At 47.2% G+C, this 19653-nt stretch overlaps 1 protein-coding gene across 2 annotated transcripts in view; it reads right to left on the bottom strand.

Moving 5' to 3' along the window:
• The window catches only part of TTK (TTK protein kinase), a 48787-nt gene extending 36352 nt beyond the window's left edge, over positions 1-12435 (bottom strand). The window contains exons 1-3 of one of the 2 annotated variants that reach the window (XM_068165190.1): positions 12338-12435; positions 4427-4601; positions 125-269 (exon numbers count right to left, since the gene is read on the bottom strand). In XM_068165190.1, coding sequence (XP_068021291.1) covers positions 125-269 — 145 coding nt within the window. In that variant the 5' untranslated portion in view covers positions 4427-4601; positions 12338-12435. Of the gene's footprint in view, positions 1-124; positions 270-4426; positions 4602-12049; positions 12068-12337 lie in introns of those variants that run through there. The other variant, XM_068165191.1, reaches the window with a different exon arrangement.
• Between the last annotated feature and the right edge of the window lie 7218 nt (positions 12436-19653).

Below are 19653 nucleotides of genomic sequence, written 5' to 3' on the forward strand. Positions count from 1 at the left end.
ATGTGTTTTGTGGCCATTAACACTGAAGAAATGCTAAAGCTTAAATTCTTTCAATTCAAGGTTCTTTCACTCAGCCTAGATTACCATCTGTTGCATAAGTGAGAACTCCAAGGAAAAGACATACCTGTTGTATCAGCTGAGATTTTAGTACAGTTAAGCTCATCTGTCACATTGTCTTCAGTTCTGTATTTGTTTCTCAAGTCTCGAACTCTATTCATGATTGAAGCAATTTGTGGCAATCCTCTTTCACTTAGGTCTTCCTTCTCCATCTGCAGACAAAAGGATAAAATCCAGTGAAGCTAAGAACCCAGCAGTCACCGTCCCTGGAGGGGTTCAAGAGGGGACTGGACGTGGCACTTGGTGCCATGGTCTAGTCATGAGGTCTGTGGTGACGGGTTGGACTTGATGATCTTTGAGGTCTCTTCCAACCTTGGTGATGCTGTGATAGTAGACCATACCAATTAGGGAATTACCCTGGCAAACCCTCTCATTTTGCAGCTCAAAACTCAACCAATTTATGCAGCAAAAATATTCTGTTAGCCTTGGTCAATGCTGTTGATGATCTTGAAGGTCTCTTACAACCTGGTTTCATAGTATCATAGTATCAGTCAGGGTTGGAAGGGACCACAAGGATCATCTAGTTCCAACCCCCCTGCCATGGGCAGGGACACCCCACACTACATCAGCCTGGCCACAGCCTCAGCCAGCCTGGGCTTAAACACCTCCAGGCACAGGGCCTCAACCACCTCCCTGGACAACCCATTCCAGGGCTTCACCACTCTCATGGGGAAGAACTTCCTCTTCACCTCCAGCCTCAATCTCCCCACCTCCAGCTTCATTCCATTCCCCCTAGTCCTATCACTACCTGAGATCCTGAGAAGTCCTTCCCCAGCCTTCCTGTAGGCCCCTTCAGATACTGGAAGGCCACAATGAGGTCACCTCGGAGCCTTCTCTTCTGCAGACTGAACAGCCCCAACTCCCTCAGTCTGTCCTCACAGGAGAGGTGCTCCAGCCCTCTGATCATCCTTGTGGCCCTTCGCTGGACACCTTCCAGCACCTCCAGATCCCTCTTGGAATAGGGGCTCCAGAACTGGACACAGTACTCCAGGTTTATTCTATTCTATTCTGTTAAACAAGTGAACTTCCTAGCAGAAGTCAGCTTAAAGGAGCAAAGGAATCAGTCAGATCTGTCCAAATTCTAGTCCATGGTTCACAGTAGCCCTTTCCAATCAAGTACATTCAGTGTTTAAATAAAATGGGGGGTGGGATATGTTGCCTCAGTAGTTCTGAGTCTACTGTATTAAAGTACATCTCACATCCCTAGATTAGGATGGCCAAGAGGTAGTCCTCCCCCTAGCCATACACTCCGGCCACTTGAGCAAACAGCAGTGGAACAAGCATTTGTCAGACTTCATGGTGACATGGCTCAGGAATAAATTCCAACACAAAGCAACACAAAATAGAGGCAGAGCTATTATCTTATTCCTTGAGGGCAGGGGGAGGGGGTTCCTGCTCTCTCAATTGTGTCACCACATAGACATAAGAACAGAAAGGCAGGAAGGAGAGAATTTCCTTTGATGACACCTCCAAGGCTGGGTTAGACTACCTTAGATATGTCTAGCCCACACACACTCCTCCCTTAAACATTTTTCACATTGGAAGAACACTTGGTACTATATACTTGAAGTTTTAATGATACTGGTTTTTCTCCATCACAGATACCACTTACAGCAGAAATGCTAAGTTTCAAGACATAAAAGACACTTACAACCCATCTCTTAGCATTGCCTCCTCTCTGAGGAGGTCATGATTTTTATTTAGCATAATACATGTGTAATCAGAAAGTGAAATGTGATCTGAAAATATTATTCATGTTATGCTTCAACAGTATCATTCTCTAAAGCAGCCCTTAATTGAAATTTGGTGTACTTACATCACTGAGATTCTAAACCAACCATTTTGAAACAGTTCCTTGGCCTAGTTCTCATTAACTTTTGCTGTTGCAAAATTCCACCACCTGCCTATCCAAAAGGATTTCTTCTTACAGATTTCTATCAGAAGAGATAGGATTCTTTCTAAAGAGCTAGGTAAGGGCTTACAAATTCATATCCAAGTAGAAATCAGGGCAGAGGGCATACAGGTATGTGAGAGTGCATGGAAAGAAGAAAGAATGCAAGAAAAAAAAGTAATAAAGTTAAGGCAGAAATGAGTATCACCAAATCTGGTATTTTGGAAGACTTCAGACTTTTCTTTAGTCTTTCCTAACTAGCTTAGGTAGTAAATGCTACATGCAAGTGTTGACAATCATTCAGTAATCTGGTCATTTAAATCTAGGTTTGCAGCTGCTAACACATCTGAATGAATGCAGGTAGTTTAATGCCCCTCACTCTCAAATCTCAATTAATATTTCATAACAGTGGTACACTAAGTGTCTGACTTTCAGATCTCAGACTAGGAAGAATACAGCAAATTATACTATACTGAAATGATAATTGCCAAACACTTAATTAAAAGAGCTCCAACCACTAATAAATGCTGAAAACCACTGTTGTGATAAAATATCTTCTGGGGATACACAAAAAGCTTGGAGCTTTTTGCCAGCAGAGCTAGTGGAAGGACACACAAACACTCAGCAGAGGCAAGCACATGAGAAAAAAGGCAATTTCCACCCCTTTAACAAAACTTGCACGTTTCAGCTACCTTCTCATCCAAAATACTCTTCCCATCACAACATTCTATCAATATTCTAAAAGCCATTAACACAAGTTTCCATGTTCCTTACTATGTACCCACTTCTGGCCATCTATTGCAGATGTGGTTACTTCCTACTTCAGATAATCAAACCCATGCACCACAAGCAAACAAACTTCTACATACTGTTTAGCACAAACTTATCCCATCCTGATAATCCCCTTCCTCCAGGAGACACCCTTATTGCTTTAAAATGCCACCATGAATATAGCTAAGAATCGATGCAGTCTGAGCAGAGCAAGAGTGCTACAATAAACTGAAACCAACCTGATTTTTCTCCTTTCTGCCCACAACAAAACCTCTACAATTCCATGGAACACACAGCTTTTCCTACATTCAACAATGTTGCCCCAACCTATGGGGAAGTAAGCACATACCCAGGGAACCCAACTTCCTGATTATTTTGAAGATAGGCCCAGAAACAGGGAATGTAACACACCCTGCACAGATTAAATAGCTTCAAATAAAGACTAAGTTTGTTTTTAGAGTGAATCGTTGGTATTTTTTCTTCAGGGATAAACAGGTCAATGCAAATTTGCTAGAAGCCCCAGAGAGATTAAATCTGGTTTAGATTAATTACTAATGGAGATAATTAAAGTAAATTCATCCACTTCTAATTCCACTACCTAAAGAAAAACAAACCTGCACCACTTTCAAAAGTGTCAAGTAATTTTTTCAAGTGTTAGTCATCCCTAGTTTGCATTTCTTTAAAAGCAGCAGACTCCCAGCTTTCCTCAGAGTGTAAACCAGAAAGGTTGGCATGTTTCCAGAGTGTAAGTACACATACCTAACTTTCTTCCTATACTAGAGGTAGCCCACCAAGAATCTACACTTGTCTCTATAGAAGTGTTGGTTTAGTAGGTTCAAAGCAGGGGGTTTGGGGTTAACTCCAAGATTTAGTCTGGCAAAAGCACCATCTATATGATCAGTACCAAAGCTCCCCTTTAAGAGAGAATATCATTAAGGATCTATCCTTGGACAGACAGGCTCTGCTCACTTGCTCCCTGGGATAAGACAAGGAGTAATGGATGCAAGCTGCAGCACAGGATGTTCCACCTCAACACAAAGGGGAGCTTCATTACTGTAAGGGTCACAGAGCACTGGAACAGGCTGCCCAGAGAGGTTGTGGAGTCTCCTTCTCTGGAGACTTTCAATGCCTGTCTGGATGCATTCCTCTGTGACCTGAGCTAGGTTGTATGGTCCTGCTCTGGCAGGGGGGTTGGATTCAATGATCTCTTTGGGTCCTTTCCAACCTCTCACATCCTGAGACTGTAGCCATTCTCTCTAAAAATGGGTGCAGTCAGCTTCTCCAGAACCTGAAGCATCAAGGAGGCCAAAAGAAATTTACCTCATGTTTAATAATTGTATTATCTATCATAAGAATTGCAATTGTTAAAAACCTCCCAGGTGGATTTTCTTTGTAAAAAGCACATTTACATTTTCCTCAACATCAAAGGTTCATTATTCTTTTTGCAGTGAAAGCTTGCAAAACAGAGATCAAAACCAGACAACAAACCAACAAAAAACCCTACACAAAAAAATACCCAAACAAAAAATCCCATACACAACAACAACAAAACCTCCACAAACCAAAACAAACTGAAAAAACAACAGACAAACCCACATTTTCTGCATCAATTTGACCTTAGTAGTCATCAACACACATCAAACTTACATTTCTGGTGTGCAGCTTAGCTGCTCAGGGTTGAATGTGTACTATATGGAGAAAACCTCTCCTGCAGAATGTAAATGCCTTATCAAAAAGAATGTGGATGAGGGTCAGGCTAGGTCAGATGATTCCAAGAATCCAACAGAGGCAAGACGTGTAGCTCTCCATCCTGAAGAAGTTCCTGTGTGTCAAAAGCAGAACAGTTAGATGTTGACAACTGAATGAGTATCACTATGTCCTGGGAACTTCCCTAACCTTCATGACACCCCTGAAATACAGTTTTCATTCAACTATTCTTAGTAATAACAACAGAAGAAAAAAAGCTCAGAGATTACTTTTGGACTGAGGGCAAGCATTTCCAAATGTGTCAGCTTGTTATGACATCAACAGATTAAAAAAGTACACTAAGGGTACATCCACCTGTGCATTGTTATGATTTGTAAGTGATCTTTCTACTCATGCCAAAGATTAAGCCAAAAAGAGGCTCTGAGTATGTGCTTTTGGTTGATCTGCTGAATGACTAGTTTATAAGAAAGGACATTCAAAATCTGACAAGACAGCAAAGACCTAAAACAGCCACAGGCTGTTACACAGGCACACAATAGGAGCTGAGCTTCTGAACAGCTACGTGTCAGCACATCCAAGTCTAGAAATCAATACAGAAGAGGAGGTTATGGAACCAAGAAACTAGGAGGAGACATAAACAGACATCAGGAAGATATAAAACCTTTATTAGAATAAACCAAACCAGGTTGGAAGAGACCTTCAAGATCATCGTGTCCAACCCATCAACCAATCCAACCCACCCAAACAGCTAACCCATGGCACCAAGCACCCCATCAAGTCTCCTTCTGAACACCTTCAATGACGGTGACTCCACCACCTCCCCAGGCAGCCCATTCCAATGGGCAATCACTCTTTCTGTATAGAACTTCTTCCTAACATCCAACCTGAACCTCCCCTGGTGCAGCCTGAGACTGTGTCCTCTTGTTCTGGTACTGGGTGCCTGGGAGAAGAGACCATCATCAGCCTGTCTACAACCTCACTGCAGGGAGTTGTAGAGAGTGATAAGGTCACCCCTGAGTCTCCTCTTCTCCAGGCTGAGCAGCCCCAGCTCCCTCAGCCTCTCCTCACAGGGCTGTGTTCCAAGCCCCTCACCAACTTTGTTGCTCTTCTCTGGACTCGTTCCAGCAAGTCAACATCCTTCCTAAACTGAGGGGCCCAGAACTGGACACAGGACTCGAGGTGTGGCCTAACCAGTGCAGTGTACAGGGGCAGAATGACCTCCCTGCTCCTGCTGGCCACACTGTTCTTGATGCAGGCCAGGATGCCATTGGCCCTCTTGGCTGCCTGGGCACACTGCAGGCTCATGTTCATCCTACCATCAACCAGCACCCCCAGGTCCCTCTCTGCCTGGCTGCTCTCTAGCCACTCTGACCCCAGCCTGTAGCACTGCATGGGGTTGTTGTGAACTACCTCTAAAAAAATAAAATACTGAAGTAACTTCAACTCCTCATATGGAGCCACAAAATGATAGCCAAAGGACAGTGATAAGAGAGCAGTGTGTTTGTTACAAGTGGATGAAGCAGCCGTTCAGGTTAGCCGTAGGATTGCATGTCTAATATTTCAAAATACTAAGAGCTAAAGAAAAACAATCTTGAAAGTCTTGAAAAAATGTTAATGCAGTTTCTGAATGGAGTCAGATGCAGCTTTTCCCTCAAATGCAAACTTTTGCGAAAGTCTGAGAATACTTTTCAATTCTTGAACAAAAGAAAAACACCAAACACTTTTCCTACCTCTGGAATTTACTGATGTTTGGCACTGAAGGATGCATAATATTGATGCATCCAAGGAATGTAGAGAGCTGCAAAATTTAAGTGTCTGAGAGATTGGTGGGCTTTTTTCCTCCAAGTAAAAGAAATTAGCATTAACCTAGGCTAGGATCAGGCTAGGGTCAGCGCTAGCTGACCTGTCTCCAGGGGTGGCTGGAGAGCGCCCAGGCAGAGAGGGACCTGGGGGTGCTGGTTGATGGTAGGATGAACATGAGCCTGCTGTGTGCCCAGGCAGCCAAGAGGGCCAATGGCATCCTGGCCTGCATCAGGAACAGTGTGACCAGCAGCAGCAGGGAGGTCATTCTGCCCCCAGACACTGCACTGGTTAGGCCACACCTCGAGTCCTGTGTCCAGTTCTGGGCCCCTCAGTTTAGGAAGGAGGTTGAGTTGCTGTAAGGTGTCCAGAGAAGGGCAACAAAGTTGGTGAGGGGCTTGGAACACAGCCCTGTGAGGAGAGGCTGAGGGAGCTGGGGCTGCTTAGCCTGGAGAAGAGGAGACTCAAGGGTGACCTTATTGCTCCTGCAGCCTGAATAAAGCATCTACTCAGGCCAAGAAACTACACTGAAGCACTTGGAGTTAAGTCCTCTGCTCTGTGCAGAGTTTCTCTCTCTGCCAATGCCAGCTATGCATTACAATGAGAGACTGAGGGAGCTGGGGCTCTTTACCTTGGAGAAGGGGAGACTCAGAGGTGACTTCATTCATGTTTGTAAAGATGTAAAGGCTGAGTGCCAAGAGGATGGAGTCAAGCCCTGCTCTGTGATGCCCAATGACAGGACAGGGTGCAATGGGTGAAAGTTGAGGCACAGGAAATTCCATGGAGACACAAGGGAAATTTTCACTGTGAGGGTGACAACACACTGGAAGAGGATGCTCAGAAGGGTTGTGGTATCTCCCCCTCTGGAGAGTTTCAAAACCCACCAGGATGTGTTCCTGTGTGATCTGCTCTAGGTGATCCTGCTCTAACAGGGGGTTGGACTGGATGAGCTTTTGAGGTCACTTCCATTCTGTGATCCCTCCAAACCAGGAACTTTACCTATGCATGTGTTTTCTGACACATGTTCCTCCTCATCACCCCTTTTAACATTTAAATTATCATTCCCTTCTTAAGCAGAAGCATCACACAAACAAGCTGGGAAAATTAACTGAAGCTGCCACCTTCTACAGTATTTGAATATTTATTTTGTTGATATATTGCTCATTATTTAACAGTGATCACCACTTCAGGAAAGATTTGCAGGTAGTACAGAAAATGCTGTCAATTGGAAGAAGCAGTGCTACCTTCAAGTACAGTTAAATCAATATTGCATTAACACTCTTCAGTACTACCAAAGACTCTTCACAGGATCACAGAACAGTGGGGGTTGAGAGAGACCTCTGGAGATGCAGTCCAACTCACCTGCCAAGGAAGGGTCACACAGGAACATATCCAGACACTTCCTGAACACCAGGATCTTTTACACAGGCATTTAAGTACTTTAAATTTCCTGCTCTCAATAACATTCTGAAGATGGTCCAGCAGAAGCTAGCTCCTTTACAGCTTCTTGTCTTCAGTCAAAGCAACAATACCTACAGCACTGATACTGCATGCTCTGAGAGGCTTGGTCTCCTAGGTAAGGGGCTTCTCGGCTCAAGGGGGTGTATGTCTTAGTATTACAATGATTTGTTAATGAGTGAAGTTCACTCATTAGGATCATATATTGCAACAGCTTTACATCTTCAGTTTGGTGATAAAAGTTTTATCTTTTGGCAATAGGTTCTTGTTTCTTTATGTCTTGATGGCCTTGGTGTCTTCTTCCAGCTTTCTGTTTAATGGGAACATCTAGCACAGACTAGGCAGGCATGATCAGTCTGAAGTCTTCAAAGACAAAGTTCATAGAATCAACCAGGTTGGAAAAGACCTCAGAGATCATCAAGGCCAACCTAATACCTAACACCACCTGACAACTACACCATGGCTTCATGTGCCACATGCAATCCTTTTTTGAATGCCTCCAGGGATGGCAACTCCACCACCTCTCTGGGCAGCACATTCCAACGGCCAATTACTCTTTCTGGGAAGAACTTTCTCCAGCCTTAAGTTGCTAACAAGGCATACACTTTTTTTTTTACTGAAAGTAAACACCTTCATACCATAAAGCCCCCATCAATGATCTTTTAAGGACAGAAGACCAGTGCAGTATAGTTATCATAGTATTAGTCAGGGTTGGAAGGGACCACAAGGATCAGCTAGTTCCAACCCCCCTGCCATGGGCAGGGACACCTCACACTACATCAGCCTGGCCAGAGCCCCATCCAGCCTGGGCTTAAACACCTCCAGGGATGGGGCCTCGACCACCTCCCTGGACAACCCATTCCAGGGCTTCACCACTCTCATGGGGAAGAACTTCCTCCTCACCTCCAGCCTGAATCTCCCCACCTCCAGCTTCATTCCATTCCCCCTAGTCCTATCACTACCTGAGATCCTGAGCAGTCCCTCCCCAGCCTTCCTGTAGGCCCCCTTCAGATGCTGGAAGGCCACAATTAGGTCTCCTGGGACCCTTTCTTCTCCAGACTGAACAGCCCCAACTCCTTCAGTCTGTCCTCACAGCAGAGCAGCTCCAGCCCTCTGCTCATCCTCGTAGCCCTTCTCTGGACACCTTCCAGCACCTCCACATCCCTCTTGTCATAGGGGCTCCAGAACTGGAGGCAGTACTCCAGGTGGGGTCTCCCCAGAGCTGAGCAGAGGGGGAGAATCACCTCCCTTGCCCTGCTGGCCACACTTCTCCTGATGCAGCCCAGGATCTGATTGGCTTTCTGGGCTGCAAGTGCACACTGAGAGCTCCTGTTGAGCTTCTCCTCCCCCAGCACCCCCAAGTCTCTCTCCTCAGGGCTGCTTTCCAGCCAGTCCCTGCCCAGCCTGCATTTGTGCCTGGGATTGCCTCCACCCAGATGCAGGACCCTGCCCTTGGTCTTGTTGAACTTCATGAGGTTGGCTTGTGCCCACCTCTCCAGCCTGTCAAGGTCCCTCTGGATGGGATCCCTTCCCTCCAGCCTGTCTGCTGCACCACACAGCTTGGTGTCATCAGCAAACTTGCTGAGGGTGCACTCAATGCCACTGTCCATGGCACCCACAAAGATGTTGAATAAGACAGGTCCCAGGACTGATCCTTGAGGGACTCCACTTGTCCCTGGCCTCCACTGGGACATGGACCCATGGACAGCCACTCTTTGGGTGCAGCCATCAAGCCAGTTCCTTATCCATCTAGTGGTCCACCCATCAAATCCATGTGTCACCAGTTTGGAGACCAGGTAGTTAACCCTACCTTGGACACTGTCACCATAGCCTAGGCATTTACTCTGTTTCACTCAGGTAACAAAAGCAGTCACCAAAAACGAAATTCAAATGAGTGACAAAGCACTCCAAACCCTCTCCCACTTCAGTGCCCTTCATATGCCATATAATGCCCTGATTACAAGACTGGGTTACACTGTTTCTAGCCTTCTACCTAGACAGAGTTGGTAACATCTAACCTGTTCCCTACAGCAGCCACTAGTAGAAGTCACCCCTTTATCCAGCCACTACTTCCTAAAAACATGTAGAAATGTGGTGGTTTGGAAGCCTCTATCCTAACATTCTAGAAGTATATACATGCCTCATCTTTGCTTGGTGGTGTTCACAAGTCCTAAAGTGCAAATCAAAATTTTCTTCAAGGGAAAGCAAAGCAAATAGTAAAAAAAAAATCATTTAAAAATACCAGCAACATTAAAAATAATAATAACCCCCCCCCCCCCAAAATTTAGTATTATCTACAAAAAGATAAGACTTAAAGACAGGTTTGCAAATAAGACAGCACAGCAGCAAGTGAGCTACTGCAGCATTAACAAACCAGTAGCTGTATGCCAAGATTAGGGTTACCAAGAGGCAGCAGAGAACAGAGCAGCACAAAACCACTGAGGCACAGTTCTAAGCTCTGAAGGCTAAAGGATCTAACCAAGAGACACAACTGAAAGGAGTTTTAAATCCAGGCTATCATTTCAGGTATATCTGTTGCTGTATCACCTGCACCAGGCAGAGCTCAACTGGCACATGTTCCAAGTTTTTTTCCCCTGTGTCCTTGTGCACCTTCCCATCTCCAAAACAATGTGTATAAATCAACATCAAGCACAGTTCTGCTTTACATCTATTTCTTGCCAGTGATATTCCTCAGCCTAATGGAGGATAACGTGCACAAGGGATTGATGTCATCACCCAGCTGTATCTTTGTGTATGTTGCCAAGCCTGCAGACAGCTGGACTGTCTAGGAGGACTTTTTTGTCTAATTTCATAACATATCAAACTTGAGGAGGAAAACAACCACTACCCATCTCAAAACTCCTCACCAAACTCAAAGACCACTGAGGTCATAGAATCAACAGGGTTGAAAAAGGCCTGAGAGATCATCAAGGTCAACCTAATACCTAACACCTCCTGACAACTAAACCACGGCTCCAAGTGCCACATCCAATCCTTTTTTGAACACCTCCAGGCATGGTGACTCCACCACTTCCCTGGGCAGCACATTCCAATGGCCTCTTTCTGGGAAGAGCCTTCTCCTCACCTCCAGTCTAAACTTCCCCTGGCACAGCTTGAGACTGTGTCCTCTTCTTCTGGTGCTGGTTGCCTGGGGGGAGGTGGCTCAGTTGGTAGCACATAAGACCCTTAACGGTGAAGGTCGTGAGTTCAAGCCTGCAGTGGGCAGTAGTGTCTTCCCTACTCCAGTGGTGAGGTCTGTGGTGACAGGTTGGACTCGATGATCTTTGAGGCCCCTTCCAACCTTAGGAATACTGAATACTGAAAGAGACCAACCCCCACCTGACTACAACCTCCCTTCAGGTTGTTGTAGAGAGCAATAAGGTCTCCCCAGAGCCTCCTCTTCTCCAGGCTAAACACCCTCAGCCTCTCCACACAGGGCTGTGCTCCAGACCTCTCCCCAGCCTCATTGCCCTTCTCTAGACATGTTCAAGTAGCTCAACGTCCTTAAATTGAGGAGCCCAGAACTGGACACAGGTCTTTTCATGCCTTAATGATTCTATTACTCTAAAGGTCTGGAGAGAAGCAGCTGAGGGAAATGAGGTTGTTTTAAGCCTGGAGAAAAGGAGGCTGAGCAGGGACCTCACTCTCTACAAATACTTGAAAGGAGGTTGGAGCCAAGTGGCTTCTCTTTAGTAAATAGTGATAGAATGACAGGGAATGTCCTCAAGCTGCACCAGGGCAGGTTTAGGTTAGATATTATCATCAGACATTAGGGGTTGGAAGGGACCTCCACAGATCATCAAGTCCAACCCCCCTGCTAGAGCAGGGCCATAGAATCCAGCACAGGAATGCATCCAGATGGGGCCTGAAAGTCTCCAGAGAAAGAGACTCCACAACCTCTCTGGGCAGCCTGTTCCAGTGCTCTGTGACCCTCACAGTGAAGAAGTTCCTCCTCACGTTGAGGTAGAGCCTACTGCACTGAAGAAGCTAGAAATCAGAAGAAACTTCTCCACTAGAAGGGTTCTCAAACACTGTTAGAGGCTGCCCAGGGAGGTGGTCGAATCCCCATGCCTGGAGGCGTTTCAAAGCTGCCGAGATGTGGTGCTGAGGGACATGGCTTAGCACCACGCTTAGCAGAGTTAGGTAACGGTTCGACTTGGTGGTCTTAAAGGTCTTCTCCAACCGAAACGATTCTCTGCTCCTATAACTCAGGTCAGGAAAACAAAACACCACCAAAATATCCCGAGCGGAGGAAGGCGATGGGAAGAGGTCGTGAGGGAAGAAGCAGCCGCCCCGTTTCCTTACCCGCAGAGGCAGCCCCCTATGGGGCCGCAGCCCTCGTTCCCCTCCGAGAGGCAGGCCGCAGCCCACCCTCCGGGCCCGGGAGAGCCGAAGGGGCCGCGCCTGCACCACCGTTGGCCTCAGGCGTGCGCGGGGCAGCGCCGGCCTCTCGCCCGCCGCGGGGAGGGGAGGGCGGGGCCGGCGGAAGATGAACCCCGCGGGCTCCTCCAGTCCTACCGCCGCTCAGCAGCCCCACCGCTAGACGTGCGCCGCTGCCGCCCACCGCCCCGCTCCTGGCCTGGCCGCACTCACCCTCAGACTCCCTCTTCCTTTTCCTCCTCCTCCTGCCGCCGCTGCTGCGGGGCCTGGGACGCGGCTGCGGATCGAGCGAGTGCGCGCGCCGCCCTCAGTTTGAATATCCCCGACGCCCAAAGAGCCCGCCTCCCATTGGTCAGAACGCTCACGGGGAGAGGAAGGAAGCGAGCGCTCAATGGCCAGAGGAGGGAGCAACAGCGGAGCCCGCCAGCCTATTGGAGGGGATGTGTGGTGGCAGCGCCATCCCTGACAGTCCTGGCGCTTCCCGCGCCCCGCTCCTGCCAGCGCTTCCTGAGCGCGGCGGGGCGAGCAGCGCAGGGAAACGTGGGAAAGGCTTCCCTCCGCGCCGGGAACTTTTTGTTCCCGGCGGGCTGGTTTACCGCGGGGCTGATGGTCTTTACCTCATCTTGAGTACTGCGTTCAGTTCTGGGCTCCCCAGTTTAAGAGGGACAGGGATGTGCTGGAGAGGGTCCAGCGGAGCGCTAGGAGGATGATTAGGGGACTGCAGCACTGCCCTGTGAGGAGAGGCTGAGGGACCTGGGGCTGTTTAGCCTGCAGAAGAGAAGACTTGGAAGGCAGTGTCTGCTTCTAGCAGTGATAAGGCTCAGTGTTTAGAGTTAGAATCACGGACTGGTGCGCAGACCAAGGTCACTGCTAAACCTTGCGTTCTGTGCTGGGAGTGCAGAGTAAAAGGCTCCAGTTGCAGGGAGAAATGGTCAGGATAGGTTACCCTACACTGATCAGCAAGGTACTCCAGTCCATATACATCATATTCAGTATAAAGCCAAGAGACCATGAGAGACAAACTCTCTTCTTCAGTGGCCAATATCCAAGGAGGACTCAGCCCATTCTGCCCTCAGTGTCCATGAGTTCCTGAATTCCAGCCTGAGAATCCAGTTGCTGTCTGCCCACAGCATCATACCATGACAGAAGCACAGAACATTAGTGGTTGGAGGGGAAAGGACCTCAGAGATAGAATAGAATAGAATAGAATAGAATAGAATAGAATAGAATAGAATAGAATAGAATAGAATAGAATAGAATAGAATAGAATAGACCAGGTTGGAAGAGACCTTCAAGATCATTGTGTCCAACCTATCATCCAACACCACCTAATCAACTAAACCATGCAACTAAGCACCCTGTCAAGTCTCCTCCTGAACACCTCCAGGGATGGTGACTCCACCACCTCCCCAGGCAGCCCATTCCAATGGGCAATCACTCTCTCTGTGTAAAACTTCCTCCTGACCTCCAGCCTGAACCTCCCCTGGTGCAGCCTGAGACTGTGTCCTCTTGTTCTGGTACTGGCTGCCTGGGAGAAGAGACCAACTTTTGCCTGTCTACAACCTCCCTTCAGGTAGTTGTAGAGAGCACTAAGGTCACCCCTGAGTCTCCTCTTCTCCAGGCTAAGCAGCCCCAGCTCCCTCAGCCTCTCCTCACAGGGCTGTGTTCCAAACCCCTCACCAACTTCATTGCCCTTCTCTGGACTCGTTCCAGCAAGTCAACCTCCTTCCTAAACTGAGGGGCCCAGAACTGGACACAGGACTCGAGGTGTGGCCTAACCAGTGCAGTGTCCAGGGGCAGAATGACCTCCCTGCTCCTGCTGGCCACAATGTTCCTGATGCAGGCCAGGATGCCATTGGCCCTCCTGGCCGCCTGGGCACACTGCAGGCTCATGTTCAGCCTACCATCAACCAGCACCCCCAGGTCCCTCTCTGCCTGACTGCTCTCAGCCACTCTGCCCCCAGCCTGTAGCTCTGCATGGGGTTGTTGTGGCCAGATCATCCAGTCCATCCCCCCTGCCAGAGCAGCATCACTGGAGGTGTTTATAAAGAGAGTGGATGAGGCACTTAGTACCATGGTTTAGTTGATTAGATAATGTTGGATGATAGGTTGGACTTGATGATCTCTGAGGTCTTTTCCAACCTGGTTAATTGTGTAATTCTGTGGACACTTAGAAGAGATTGAGCTGAAAAGTAAAATCATTGAATAGAATCAGTTCTGGCCTAGCTCAAACCAGGACACCTCTATGGTCCAAGCATCCATTTTCATCCTGTCAGTGCCTTTGCATTTTCAGATGCTTTTCTGTGTGTTGCCATCACATAGAAGACCTTGAAAGTATCTGGCAGTTTTGTTTTCAGCACCTGTGCAAGACTGAAAAGTATTGTTCAGATCCCATACCAGAAAACAAAGTCAGTGGCATACCTTAAGTAATACAGGATGCCCAAAATACACTGGGATCTCTGGAGCCTATGTCTAGATAATTCCAGCAGCACAGTAAGAACTTCCTCATTTGAGGATTTCTTTGCCAGTCAATAGATGCATTGATCTTTGAGGAAAAGTATATTGCCATGTCAGAATGGTATCAGTTGTAGATTTATTATAGTGTTGGCCTCTGCAGATTGGCACTGAGCACAGCAAACTTAGGTTCTTGCTCACCTGCAGACTGCATAATTAGTTATCTGCCATGGAGGGCTTTTGAACTGGAGCTCTCCTCTGTTTTGTGCTGTTATCTGGCCAGCACAATGCATGTGTGAGGCCATACAGGAAATCCCTGATGATAGGAGAGTTGTGGTACCTTCAGTAGGAGGATAATACCCTGCTGTACATCTGGATTTCATCAGAGCCAGCTGGTGCTGTTCAGCAGCTTGCTTCAGAGATGGCCAAACTGAGTTCCAGATTGGTGTGGGCTGGAAATGACTAGAAAAGAACAAGAGTTGAGAAATTGTGTGAACAGCGTGCTGTGCAGGTTCACATCTTTGGGTCATGCTGGATGGGGAGGTGGTGGAGTCACCATCACTGGAGGTGTTCAGGAGGAGACTTGACAGGGTGCTTGGTGCCATGGGTTAGTTGATTGGGTGGTGTTGGGTGATAGGTTGGACGTGATGATCTTGAAGGTCTCTTCCAACCTGGTTTATTCTATTCTATTCTATTCTATTCTATTCTATTCTATTCTATTCTATTCTATTCTATTCTATCCCTAGGTTGTGTTGCATGTCTATGTAAAATGAATAGAAGAAACTTACTTTGTGTGCATGTGTGTGTATATATATAGTTTCATATGCAGCATCTATAAAGTGTTGGATGATAGGCTGGACTTGATGATCTCAAAGGTCTCTTTCAACCTGGTTAATTCTATTCTATTCTATTCTATTCTATTCTATTCTATTCTATTCTATTCTATTCTATTCTATTCTATTCCATTCCATTCTATCCTATCCCATCCCATCCCATCCCATCCCATCCCATCCCATCCCATCCTATCCTATCCTATCCTATCCTATCCTATCCTATCCTATCCTATCCTATTCTATTCCATTCTACTTGATTCTATTCTACTCTACTCTACTCCATTCCATTCCATTCCATTCCATTCCATTCCATTCCATTCCATTCCATTCCATTCCATTCCATTCCATTCCAGAATGGAATAGAATGAGACCTTTGAGATCATCGTGTCCAACCTATCACCAAACACTATCTAATCAACTAAACCATGGCACCAAGAGCCTCATCCAGTCTCCTCTGAACACCTCCAGGGATGGTGACTCCACCACCTCCCTGGGCAGCACATTCCAATGGCCAATCTCTCTTTCTGGGAAGAACTTCCTAACATCCAGCCTAAACCTCCCCTGGGTGCAGCTTGAGACTGTGTCCTCTTGTTCTGGTGCTGGTTGCCTGGGAGAAGAGACCAACCCCCACCTGGCTACAACCTCCCTTCAGGTAGTCATAGATGGCTATAAGGTCTCCCCTGAGCCTCCTTTTCTCCAGGCTAAACACCCTCAGCACCTTCAGCTGATCTATGTGTTGCATCAACAATCTCAAAGGTCTTTTCCAACCTATTCTATTCTATTCTATTCTATTCTATTCTATTCTATTCTATTCTATTCTATTCTATTCTATTCCATTCCATTCCATTCCATTCCATTCTATTCCATCCCATTCCATTCCATTCCACTCCACTCCACTCCACTCCATTCCATTCCATTCCATTCCATTCCATTCCCGTATCAAATGACTGGAAGAAACTTATTCTGTGTGTGTATCTATATGTATTTTTTTCCTTCATATGCAGCTTCTATAAGCTTAGTAACAGAAAAGAGGTCAAAAAAAATAATCAATGAGTTGATTTTTCCAGAAATCATCTGCTGAGGAAAGGAGCAGAGACAGAAAGGCTTGGAAGATGTTGGCATCCAAGAAGGCACACTCAAGGTCCAACAAGACTAGACAGGATCAAGCCTTCAGACACTAAATGGAACAGATGGGAACACTTCAACACATTGAATTGCTTATGCACATCTCCTATTGGAAGCCACTGCAGACTAAAATCAGCACTTCAAGAGATCAACTCCATTCCTGTTCTGGTTTACTGCAATGATGCATTTAAAATAAACAGCAAATTCCTGAGCATTAGACAATACTTAGTTGTTTGACTGTCAAGAATCAAGGCTGTTCTTCTGGCACATAAGCATAAGAAAGATAAAATTACAGAATACAGAACTAACCAGGTTGGAAAAGACCTTTGAGAGATCATCAAGTCCAACTTGTCACCCAACACCATCTAATCAACTAAACCATGGTACTAAGTGCCCCATCCAGTCTCATTTTAAACAACTTCAGTGATGGTGACTCCACCACCTTCCTGGGCAGCACATTCCAGTGGCCAATCTCTCTTTCTGGGCAGAACTTTTTCCTTGATGGTCTTTGAGGTCTCTTCCAACCTTGGTGATGCTGTGATGCTGTGATACTAACATGCAGCCGGAACCTCCCCTGGTGAAAAGGAGTAGAGATAGAAAGGCTTTGAAGGTGTTAGCATCCAAGAAGGCACAATCAAGGTCCAACAAGTCTAGACAGGCTCAAGCTTTCAGACAACAGATAGGAACACTTCCTCTGCCCCTCAGGAGCAAACAGGACCCCATATCTACACCACTTCTGACTTTCCAGCTAATTCTTTTCCCAGTATCCCTTTTCAACAATTACATAAGCCCTGGGCTGATGACAAGCTACTAGATCTGTGTTTCCATCAAAAGACTTCCACTGTTTTCCTGACATTTAGCTAGAGCTTAGGGCTTTGTTGCCTTCTTCCTTACCTATGAGAAGTGATGATAATCATGGATTCATAATCACTGCAGTTCCTCAGTATGCACATGGAGTCCTTGTCATTATTGCATAAATAATAACCTATTGGTCCTGGAATGATGTGTCCCATTGTGACTAGAAGAAGTAGGGTTCCCAATTTATTTAAGCAGCCAGTCATTAATACCCCACCCTCTGAATTGTCTGTACACCCCAGACAATGTATTATTATGCCACAGAGATTATTGCACTTCTGACCCATCTTTATTAAGGGCCTTGAGAAGGAAGTAAATAAATTATTAGTGAAACTGATAAGCAAATGGGAGGAGTTGGAATAGAAGTCAGTATCATGCTGTCAGTCAGGGTTGGAAGGGACCACAAGGATCATCTAGTTCCAACCCCCCTGCCATGGCCAGGGACACCCCACATTAGATCAGCCTGGCCAGAGCCTCATCCAGCCTGGGCTTAAACACCTCCAGGGACAGGGCCCCAACCACCTCCCTGGACAACCCATTCCAGGGCTTCACCACTCTCATGGGGAAGAACTTCCTCCTCACCTCCAGCCTGAATCTCCCCACCTCCAGCTTCATTCCATTCCCCCTAGTCCTATCACTACCTGAGATCCTGAGCAGTCCCTCCCCAGCCTTCCTGTAGGCCCCCTTCAGATGCTGGAAGGCCACAATTAGGTCTCCTCAGAGCCTTCTCTTCTGCAGACTGAACAGCCCCAACTCCTTCAGTCTGTCCTCACAGCAGAGCAGCTCCAGCCCTCTGCTCATCCTCGTAGCCCTTCTCTGGACACCTTCCAGCACCTCCACATCCCTCTTGTCATAGGGGCTCCAGAACTGGACACAGTACTCCAGGTGGGGTCTTCCCAGGGCTGAGTAGAGGGGGAGGATCACCTCCCTTGCCCTGCTGGCCACACTTCTGATGCAGCCCAGGATCTGATTGGCTTTGCGGGCTGCAAGTGCACACTGAGAGCTCCTGTTGAGCTTCTCCTCCCCCAGCACCCCCAAGTCTCTCTCCTCAGGGCTGCTTTCCAGCCAGTCCCTGCCCAGCCTGGATTTGTGCCTGGGATTGCCTCCACCCAGATGCAGGACCCTGCCCTTGCTCTTGTTGAACCTCCTGAGGTTGGCTTGTGCCCACCTCTCCAGCCTGTCCAGGTCCCTCTGGATGGCCTCCCTTCCCTCCAGCCTGTCTGCAGCACCACACAGCTTGGTGTCATCAGCAAACCTGCTGAGGGTGCACTCAATGCCACTGTCCATGGCACCCACAAAGATGTTGAACAAGACAGGTCCCAGGACTGATCCCTGAGGGACTCTGCTTGTCCCTGGCCTCCACTGGGACAGAGCTGACTTCTCCAAACAGAAAAAAAAAAACAACCCACTTTGATTCAAAATGACACAATGAAGCAAAGCTAATGGAAGCTGTTTCTAGGCAGATTGCCCAGAACGTTACCTCAGGAGACACTCAGAAGAATAGATTGATCCAGGCCTGCCAAACACGAGGTGCATTTGAAGATCTTATTGTTAGGAATAAATATGTAACTGATTTTTATCACAGCTGTAAATAGGAGCAGGAGAACCAAAAGATCCACCTCAGGACATCCTCATTAGAGCTCTTAATTTTAGCTCATCTTCAGTGAGCTAACCTGGTTCTTGAGAGCAGTCCAAGGGCAGCACCAGAGAGAGCAATGTGAGCTTTCATGTGCTGCTGAGAACTCTTGAGCTGAGGAGCTGTGCTCTGTCTTGCATTCTTCTCCCTCCTGTTACTACTACTGCTGGTACCAAAACTGCATTTTTTAAGGCATACTAATAAAATATGAAGGGATTGAGAGTACCCTCAGCAAGTTCTGATGATACAACACTGGGGGTGGCTGACACCTGCCAGGCTGTGCTGGCATCCAACCAGAGCTGGACAGGCTGAGAGCTGGGTGCAGGCAAACCTCATGGAGTTCAATAAAGACAAGTGCAGGGTCCTGCATCTGGGGAGGGATAACAGCAGGCACCAGGACAGGTTAGGAGCTGACCTGCTGGAGAGCAGCTCCATGGAGAAAGACCTTGGAGTGCTGGTGGACAGCAAGTTCTGCATGGGATAGCAATGTGCCCTGGTGGCCAAGGGAGCCAAGGGGATCCTGGGGTGCAGCAAGAAAAGTGTGGCCAGCAGGGCTGGGGAGGTTCTGCTCCCCCTCTACTCTGCCCTGCTGAGACCACAGCTGCAATCCTGTGTCCAGTTCTGGG

The sequence above is a fragment of the Melanerpes formicivorus genome, unplaced genomic scaffold (assembly GCF_026170545.1).
Source record: "Melanerpes formicivorus ecotype bairdi unplaced genomic scaffold, bMelFor1.0.p_v2 SCAF_85, whole genome shotgun sequence".
Taxonomy (NCBI): domain Eukaryota; kingdom Metazoa; phylum Chordata; class Aves; order Piciformes; family Picidae; genus Melanerpes; species Melanerpes formicivorus.